The 10,153-nt window shown below is 37.0% G+C and overlaps 1 protein-coding gene and 1 long non-coding RNA gene across 10 annotated transcripts in view; one reads left to right on the top strand and one right to left on the bottom strand.

Annotated features, from left to right (window-relative positions):
* The window catches only part of LOC135102104 (muscle-specific protein 300 kDa-like), a 241,276-nt gene that overhangs the window by 167,753 nt on the left and 63,370 nt on the right, over positions 1-10,153 (bottom strand). For 6 of the 9 annotated variants that reach the window (XM_064006869.1, XM_064006867.1, XM_064006874.1 and 3 more), the window contains 9 exons: positions 9,895-9,957; positions 7,767-7,926; positions 6,720-7,513; positions 6,248-6,518; positions 5,929-6,106; positions 5,468-5,663; positions 4,374-4,475; positions 2,100-2,252; positions 161-1,933 (listed from right to left, as the gene is read on the bottom strand). In XM_064006869.1, the coding sequence (XP_063862939.1) occupies positions 161-1,933; positions 2,100-2,252; positions 4,374-4,475; positions 5,468-5,663; positions 5,929-6,106; positions 6,248-6,518; positions 6,720-7,513; positions 7,767-7,926; positions 9,895-9,957 (3,690 nt within the window). The remainder of the gene's footprint in view (positions 1-160; positions 1,934-2,099; positions 2,253-4,373; positions 4,476-5,467; positions 5,664-5,928; positions 6,107-6,247; positions 6,519-6,719; positions 7,514-7,766; positions 7,927-9,894; positions 9,958-10,153) is intronic. The other 3 variants (XM_064006868.1, XM_064006870.1, XM_064006871.1) reach the window with 3 other exon arrangements.
* The window catches only part of LOC135102109 (uncharacterized), a 32,870-nt gene that overhangs the window by 14,703 nt on the left and 8,014 nt on the right, over positions 1-10,153 (top strand). The gene's annotated exons all lie outside the window — the stretch shown is intronic.

The following is a 10,153-nucleotide window of genomic DNA, read 5'->3' on the forward strand; positions in this document are numbered from 1 at the left end:
TATACCAACAACACTATAATATTAAAATAACTATAGCAAGAGAAAACAGTTCTTTTCAATATATTTTTAAAAATCATATTAATTTGAAAAATTTTCTATAGGCAATATTTCCATATGAAAATTAAATGAATTCTCGAATGAAAGTAACCTAAATACTTACTTTAAGCCTTTCTAGCTGAGCTCTTTTCTCTGAGAGAGTTGACTGGAACTGGCTGACATCAGACAAGGTGTGCTCAACATGCTCAATGGTTTTGTTCAGCTGGTGGATGTTCTCCAGGAAGCCTGCCCACCGATGAATAGTTTCATCTAGGTATGTTTTTGTCTCCACCATTTTTGAAGCAAGAGTACTCCAGTCTTGCTGCAAATTTTCAACCACCTGATTGATTCTTTCATGACCGGGTGGGGCTGTGTTGGCTAGGACAGTCTGAGCAAGTTCTACTGTGCCTTGAACCTTTGAGAAACCCTCCTCCTTATACAACAGAAGATCTTGGATAGTTTCCATTTTCTTATCAAGATCTTCTTGAGAGGTAGCTGAGAGATCTGAACAATAGCTAAGCTTCTTCTTAATGTCTTGTAAGCAATTATGGCACTCTGTTACTCTGCTGTCAAAGTCTGCATGATGACTGACGTACTGGTGCCATCGAGAGTGGACGTCTTTGACCTTTTTCGATATTCTCTGGTAGCGAGCACACAATTCACTAACTTGTGAGCCACGTGAAGAGTTGCTTCCCTGGTACAGATTCTGGGCTCGTTCTGTTAGCTGGTCAATCTCCAATTCTTTGGCTCGCACCTCACCTTGTAGAGATTTTAAGATCTCAAGAGTTACCTGTTTTTCTGACAGGGTGACATTCAGATTAATAGCATGAAGCTTATTGTCTGTTTCGCGCAGCCAGTTTTGAATGGCATCCTTCATTGATTCAAAGTCTCCCCACTGGCTCAATGTAGCTTCAAGCTTCTCTATGGTAGAAGAGACAGTAGACACAAGACCTTGCCATTCCTGCTGTGTTAAATCAATTTGATTACGGACATAAATCTGGCCAGACTCTACTGTACCTGGAATTACTTTCTCTCCAAGTGTTCTTATTTGATTTATTCGGGGTTCTTCCTCAGGAAGACTGAGCTGAAGGTTTTTGAGTTTCTCCAGATTAGCATGAAGAGTTATGTGATCACAGTGAGACTCATCACACATTGCTACTTGGTGATGAGTTGCCTCTAGCCACTCTTGTGTCTCAAACACTGCCTTACTATACTGCTGGTGGTCACTGACAATGCCTTCATATTGCTCTAGATATGATTGAATACGAGTAAGCATTTCCTGGTGATGGGCAGATGCTGTTTCCAAAAATGAATTTACACGATCAGACCTCTCTGGAAGGCTCTCAGCCTTGTCTCGCACATCCAGAAGAGTCTGCTGCTTTGCAAGAATGTCGTGCACGAGAACTCTGTAGGTTTGCAGTTGAGCTCGCTTTTCATCTAGAGTTGTTTTCAGTTCAATTTCATCTGGCATTTGAGCCTGGGTCTCTTTCAGCCACAACTTGAGTTGTTCACTTGCTTCTTCAAAGGTGCTCCATCGGCTCAGCTTATTCTGAAGGTCTCTTTCCATTGTGGCACAACTGTCAAAGAGGGTGTCAAATGTTCCCTGCAGGTCCTCCAGCTGAATTCTTATGGCTTCCCTGCCATCTTCTGAGGTTGAAGGGTAGATTTTTTCTCCCAGTTCTACAGTTGTGTTCAATAGAGATAAAGCAGTCTGCTTTTCTCCTAACAATTCATTTCCTATTTCCATTCTCTTGCGTAGAGTGCTTCTGTCTCCCTGCATTTCCACACACCTTGCTAATTTATCCTGTGCTGCCGTTAGCCAGCTAACGCTCTGGTTGTACTTGTCTATGAATGCCTTATGATCACTCACAGCACTTTCACATTTCTTCAAGATGTCCTGAAAATATTTGTCACATGAGTAGCAATATTTTAATGTAAAAAGTTAGCTCTTTAATTTCCCTCAGAATATAGAGGTTTAAATATTTAAGCACACAAGAAAATATTTCAAACATAAAATAAGATCAAACAAAATAACACATCTTTACTTGAAAAGTTACACTTACCTTGGAAGTGACCTGGATGGCCTTGAACCTGGATGTGATCTGCTGCACATTAACAGAAATTCGAGTGTCACCAGAAATCCCCACCAGGTCGGAGGAGTCGTCACTCATCTTGTCAATCTCAGCCTGGTTTTGTGTGATGCTGAAGACAAGGCCCTGCAGTTTGGGGAATGGCATATTTACATGTTAGCAAAATCTCTTGATTTAATTTAGATATGGAAAAATTCCTTGAAGACCCAAAATTTTTGTTCATTAGCTAGAAAATCTGATTTTCAAAGAAATCTGAGCACAAAAAATTTGATTACAATTGAAATAACTAGAACAAAAACAGATGAATAACAAATGCACATATAATAATAAGTAAAGTATAAATTGAATTTCAAGAAATGACAATTAAAAATCCAGAGAAAAGAAGCTTTGATCTCTATTCACAAAGTAATATGAGCAATGTTGTAACCATGTAATGAAGCAAAGACTGAAGTGTACAGCTCCTTCATCACCACAACAGACAGATGTTGATAACAGGGAGCAGAACAGAAACAAGAACAACTCAGCAACTTCTTCTAGTTTGATAAGTGAGGGAGTTGCGAGATGTATGCAATATAGTTGGAAACATATGTGAAAAAAAATAAAATAAATAAATAAAATAAAGTATTGAATAATTTAAGTAATTCTGTCAAGTAGAAAATCAATGAACAGTTATATCTCCATTGAGTATCATGTATGTATACTGGTGTGTGAAAAGTTTGTGTATTCAGGAACACTGAGTTGTGTGTCCACCTGAGAGTACTGCTTGGCTGCTTAGAGAGAGAGAGAGAGAGAGAGAGAGAGAGAGAGAGAGAGAGAGAGAGAGAGAGAGAGAGAGAGAGAGAGAGAGAGAGAGAGAGAGAGAGAGAGAGAGAGAGAGAGAGAGAGAGAGAGAGAGAGAGAGAGAGAGAGAGAGAGAGAGAGAGAGAGAGAGAGAGAGAGAGAATGTGAAATTTAATGCATATTAAGGCCTTATGATGGAAACTGGAATAACTGGAAATATGTGGATCTATAAGTTGAGAAATCAAATATAATATAAAGAGTAAACAATGCAAATAAAAGGCTTTGGAACTGTGATAAAGAAAACTTACTACCAGAGAAACAATAAATGCCTAAATAAGATATTCATAAATATCTTTGGGATGTTGAAAATATAAGAGTGGCTTTTTACTTCATGAATAAAGATATGAATAAGAAAATAGTTATTATACTGATCACACTGGTAATAAGTATTTGATGAAATTGTATGATTCCCTCAAGAAATAAATATAAAATAATTGGAAAGAATACAAGAGTATTAGCTAAGATAGTAGTTTATCTTATGCCTTCAATGTAACTTATTTCCGCCAATCAGTATATTATCCAGTGTGTAAATTTTAATGCTACATGAAAATCCACTTGAAATAAAAAAAAATTCATGTCATAACATTTGTTTTAATAAGGTCCACAGTTATTGAGTATATCTGAACAAAATTACTTTGTTAATCACACACTTTTAGATTAGGCTTAAATAAATAATCCACACAGTTTCAGTACTTTAAAAAAATGGCAATGAGAGTGTAGTTTAAGTTTTGCAAATCTTGGCTTATATTTAAGAACTAATAGATTAGAGTTTCGTTTTAGATTATTTCACTTCAGGGTGAAACCAGTTAAGTAAAACAGTAAAAAGGTACAAAGCTTGGAAGAGACAGCAAGTCCTCCAATGAAGACCATGAGGCCCAACACTGAGCCCTGAGGAACACTTGGCCAGAGACACATGACAAGCATATGTACACCCAGCGCACAACATTGACACTCAGCACTGCTTCAGGAGACTCAGCCTGTTCACCATACACAGGGCAAATGTCTGAGAAATGTGACCTATTTACAACACTGGATAGTTACGGCAGGCCAGGATGAGGTGTTTGTCCTTGAAGATCGTTACACCTTACATTTGATAATCAGAGCACCAAAATAATGATAGATAATGCTGTGATATTTTCTTTTAATCAAAAGAAATTGGTGAGTCAGAAAATTATAAATATTTATTCTACCTGATATCAGCTTATTTATGTTTCAAAATTTGAAAGAAAACTTGAAAGAATTCATATTCATGTACATAACCTAATGAACATGTTTTTAAAGTTCATACGTATATGGTGGTATGCAGTTATTTTCTGTCTGTCCTACAGCGTGTAGTGTGTAGTCAAAAAGTGTCCTGAAGCAGTGCCTGGCCAGCTGCTTGTGTCAGTACAGGATAACATGACTTACTTCCACAAAAACAAGATGAGGTCTTACTTGTTCAAGATTATCAGCAATTGCAATGAATTCGTGCACAAGCATATGCCGGCTATCTACTACTCGCAGGAATTCCTAAGGAAAATAAATAAATAAATAAGAAAAACGAAATGACAGCAAAATAATAATACTGAAGATGTTGGTGGCAACATCTACATGGGTTACATTATTATCACACTCATCTACTACTGGTAACTAATCAGATGCACTAGTGTTGCTGAGAATTATTCAAACATGTCAACAAGAAACATGTTGAAAATCTATTTTATAACTCACTAATAATAGATCTAATCAGCATTCAATAAAATTGTCAATCAAGAAGGTATGAAAAGCATACCTTGATGAATGCTAATCAGAAAGCTACATTATGGTTACTGAATGCCACAGTCCAACCATGTTAAGACTTCTTCACTAACAAGCACATCTATATCACTGCTACCAAATTCATTTAGGTGTTTTGCAAGCAACAATTTTACCATGAGTTCATGAAAATGTAAATGATCATCTAATTTACCATGTTTCTAAAGAAAATTGTTATTGATAAATGTATCCCCTGTAATAAGAGCTGGGTATCCCAGACTATCTAAGTATCAAAGACTACTACCCAAACTATAAAGTTCCCTGTATAATGATACTCTAAATTGCAAAAAGCTACTTTCACCTATAATCTAGAAATTTTAAATATATGGACTATTTTCATCAATAGTAATTTTCCTACATTCCTACATAAATGTGAATACTTGAATTGAAAGAAAAGAAGTAAATATAGTTAATCAATATATGTATCACAGATTTTTAAAGCTTCAAATCTAAAATCACAAGCAAACAAAACTTCTTTTAAGTATCTTTTAAGAATTTGTATATTTTTTTCATTGAATATATGTCTTCATCATCTACATGCTCTTTAAAAACAAACATTATTATAACTTTAAATCACTGGCAGTACAACACATTTTTCGGTTTAAAGACATGAGATGAATGGATAAGTATGAACATGACAGCTCAGCATCACACCTAATGCTCCACACACCAAGCAGTGAGAAACAGTAACACTACAAAGAACAAACCTGGAAGCGATCTAGCTGCTCAGTCTTCTCCTGGAGGGTATTTTTGGGGCTGTAGTTCTTCAGCAATGCCTCAGACTCATTAAGCCATGAAATTATGCGGTCAAAAGTGCCCTCATATTCTGTCCATTGCTGCAATCTCTCCTCCAGGCCATGTTTCACATCAGCCAGAGTGCTGGCAAACTTGGCCATCTCATACCTGTCATTGCACATGAGGATGTGGGATTGGGATGAATTCTGGATTTAATGCACAAAATATACATAGATATGTTACATTGAAATAGATCTTTTAAAACTTCCTGTTTTCTTTTGTATTTTACTGGAAATCACCTCGTCAAATAATGAAAAAGAATTCACTGGGAACTACAGGTTTTACCTACATAATTAAGCTGACAAAGATTGAAGACAGTGCATTCAAGATATCAGAAATCTTCAGTTATAAAAATGAACAAATGCGTTCTTACTTCATCCCATTGATGTCACGTTCCAATGTTTCCTTGGCTCTGGCAGGGAGTTTAGCCATCAGCTGGTTGGCATGAGAACCAATCTGAGCAATCATGTTCCTGCCATCACACTTTCCGCCCTCCAGCTCAGTCACCCGGTCTAGGCGCTGCTGCAGTTGAGTTTTGTTTCCAGAGTAATCTGAGAAGAAAGTACATAATCATAAGTACAACTGAATAATGTATACACTAAACATAAACAGCAAACAAAAAATTCTGAATATTCAACAGCTTGGAGCTTGTTGAATGGAAAACAGTGAAAAAAAAAATCAAAGAAACATACCAGTATAAGAATGAAGTTTTTCCCACATTTCCTTTTGCCACTCAGCCTGGGAGGAGGAGAGATCCTGGTGGGTGGTCAGGCTGTCTGTTAGCCACTCCAAGTCCTCAATGTTTTTCTTGGTCTTTGTAGCGAGGGCCTCATGCCTCTGCTCCACTTCCTTCATGGCTTCCATCACCTCTTTATTGCTTGGGGATGCCTGCAGCAGGTGGCCGGCACGTTCCTTCACAGTATCCAACACTCGCTTGTGTGAAGTGATGTCTTGAAGGGTTGTCTGGTTTGAGAAAATATTTGATTCATTAGAAAAATCTTTCAAAGATTTTTAGCATATTTATCAAACTAAGTTCTAAGAAAAGATCTAAAAGAAACTTAATTTAGAAATAAAAATTGAATATATAGAAATTTATTGTGTCCTGCAAAGATATATCTGTGACAAAAGGAAGCTTTAATGTAAACAAACTGTAGCAGAACAAACCTTCAACTTAAGTAGCCTTGATCGAAGCTCTTGAAGTGACAACCAATTGGAGGGATCAACAACAATGGTCTTTTCCACGTTGTCCAGCCAGTTGCGGGCTGTTTGGATGCTGTCTGAGAAGGAAGACCACTGCATGGATTGAGCCTCTTGCTTGCGCTGTTCATTTACCATGGATTCCTCCAGCCTCTCCCAGCGCTCACGCATGGCCCTCAAGTCTTGCCGTAGCTTTTCTCTGCCATTTGTTGCAGTGTCTGGGTAGAGTCTCTCACCACTGGTAGTTATGGAGGCCAGGCGGTGAGTGGCTTGTTCTCGTTCACTCATGAGGTGTTGCAACTGGCTGTTCTTTTTCTCAGAATCTGTTTCACTGAGATATTCATCCAAAGCTTCTTCTACAGTGTCTAACCATTTACTATTTTCTTCAAACTTCTCCTCAAATGCCTCATGATCTGTCACAATACCTCTCCACTTTGTGACAGCTTCCTTGGTGAGGACATGCAGGCTCTGGTACCTGTTGCTGAGCTGAGTGATGAGTGGCTTCAGCCGGTCAATGCTGGAGACACGGACAAGTGCATGACTCTGGTCAACAAATACATCAATGTCCCTCTCATATTGAACAACTTCCTCCCGCTTCTGAGACAAGACTTCCGTTCGAGCTTCCTTCTCTTCAAGGGTGGCACAGAGAGGTTGATCTTTAAAGAAAGACTCCATTTCTCTGCACCAAGAGGAATGTTTCTCTATATCCTCAAACTTCTTCCACTGTTCCAGGGTTGTTTTCAGGTTGTTCCGAACATCATCTTTTTGAAAGAGAAGTCAAATATAAATTTTGTTATTTGCTTTTTTCTACCAATGTAAACATCTCTCAGTTATGTAATAAAATTATGCTTTTTTTCTACCAATGTAAACATCTCTCAGTCATGCAATAAAATTAAGACAAGATATTAAAGATATTTGCTATATGAAAATTTATCACATACAGATGAAAACAATTACCCTGCTTTAACAAATAAAACCATTTTAAGTACTACATTAAAAAAGAATCCCACTCACCAACGTTGGCAATGTGCTGGTTCCAGGCATCTTCCATGGATGTGACTGTCGCTTTGAGGGCCTTCCCACCTCGTTCTGAGGTACTCAGTGAAACCTTTTCACCAAGTTTGCGCAATTCTGTCAATTTTTTCTCTCCAGTGCCATGCACTGTTTCTAGGTCCTGAAAAATGTGGACAATTCAAGAGATTTGCATAACACATAAATATGTATTGATCTTGTCATCCTTTCCATTATGATCAAATAAAAGGCAAAATTACACATACATGGTGTAAATCTCAATGAATCAGTAAAAAGCATGATACAGATTTCAGTGGAAAAAGACTATTATGATTCAGATGAATATACCAAAACTTACATCATTACTGAGAGGGAATGGTACAATTGTATGGATAACTACAACAGAGTATTTGGTTTATCAGCATCACCATTGCTACCACCAATACTGTCATGTCCCATTACCAGTACACCACATGGATAAATATTTGCACCAGTCATAGTGGAGCTTCAATACATTTAAGGCTACCCATATGAAACACTCATCCTTGTGTGTTTGACTACTTTCTGCAAGCAAAAATATGCAGATCCCAATAAGCTGCCATTATTTCACAAAAAATGTTTGCATTTTAGAAGGGCCTTGAGGACACACTATGAGCACAGTGATCTCAGGCTAGACTTTCAGAAATTTAGCTTAGCCACAGCATTGGCTCTAAGGTCATACAACATGTGAAAATTTCGGAATCTTAAAATTCCATAAGGTCAGGATGGGGGAAGTGGAGGTGAAGGTATCTATGGTATGCTGAGTGCAGTCATCAAAAAAAGGGTATAACAGGACAAGTGGGACTATGGCTGCATCACTATTAATCAGATTGCATTACTTTATTTCATGAAAGTTCTCCTGAAAAGCCTTGAACCTTCCTATAAGACTTCAGTCTCAGACTCATGTCTGAAATCAAATTTATGAAAACTACAGCCTTGATTTTCTAATTTTGAAACAAGACTTTAGTTCAGTATCTGATGCAACAAGTAAGAGAAGATGCATAAAATGAACCAACAGGAATTCACACTGCATTTGTGGAGTGCTGGAGTGTTGCCCAAGCAGAAAAGGTAAGTTAAACCTGTACTTAGGTGCAAAATATTCCTTTTCCATTGCAACAGCTGAATACTATTGCTTATTTTTAGGGAGAAAATTGTGCATTTAAGTACAGCCTTAACTTATTTCCCTCATATCTATGTCTATCATATTTCAGGGAGGTATATCTCCACAACCAAAATTAAAAATAATGTCATTCAGTATTCTAGAGTACTTTCACTCCTATGTTTCACAGTAACTCTCTAAAGGCTGTTCATGCATGGCTGAGGAACTCAACATTAACAAACAAAATTAACATCAATAATACAATTTTAATGCATATGCATCTGAGTGTGTCCAAGATGTGCTGTACAATCAGGCTGTTTTGTTTATGCTTTTATGTCTTAAACTCCTCATCTGGTGAGGAACCACACATATCTCCACATTGCACAATTCACATGGTGGCAATATGAGGTGTCCTGCTACCCCCTCCAACTTTCTCTATATTGACTTCTCCAACATTGGCAGTTTTCTAATTATCAATTTGGAACATTATCTCATCTTATCTGTGTCTCATCTTTTCTTCAACACTGAGATCTTTCTCCTTTACTTATCCTTATTCACAAACCATAGGTAGCTGTTGTGTCCTTAGACACAAGATAATGTGCCAATGGTAATGAATCTAGAATCTTGTACTATTTCATCATAAGAAAACCACAAAGAAATTTATTTTTATTTCTAAATAATTTCAACTAAAATATAATCTGCTATTTCCTCATCATCAATATGCTGTCCTTTGTGATTACGAAAAACATCATGATTTTCCATGAAAGCATGATTTTCCATGTTTCCCACCATCTGTAGGTACTTTGTGTCTCCATATACTTAACATGCTGTAATGTTGGTAAAAACTGGGGCTTGCAGCAAAGCAATAGATATCCTTTATATTTCCATATAAATGTACTGTTTTTCTATATATACATTAGATGAAGCACTTGTTATAAGGCAAAGGATTATGTCTGAAAGGTAACTTTCATGCCAACCTGACACACTTGTTACCTTGGCAATGATAAGTGTCACTGGAACAAGTTGTGAACAGGTGTTTAGTTCAGTTTCTACCCTCTGGAAGAAAGAGTTACAATGCAGAGAGAGTAATAATTATCATAAATAGTGCTAATTACAGACAGAATGTTAATCTTATCAAGCTATATGTTAACCAAATGAGAAAAATTGTTATTTAGCTTAAAATGAATACATACCAATCTTTGTGAAGAAAATTACTTGCATGCAATACATTTAATAAACTTGTTGATAATGC

Source organism: Scylla paramamosain, chromosome 7, assembly GCF_035594125.1.
Source record: "Scylla paramamosain isolate STU-SP2022 chromosome 7, ASM3559412v1, whole genome shotgun sequence".
Taxonomy (NCBI): domain Eukaryota; kingdom Metazoa; phylum Arthropoda; class Malacostraca; order Decapoda; family Portunidae; genus Scylla; species Scylla paramamosain.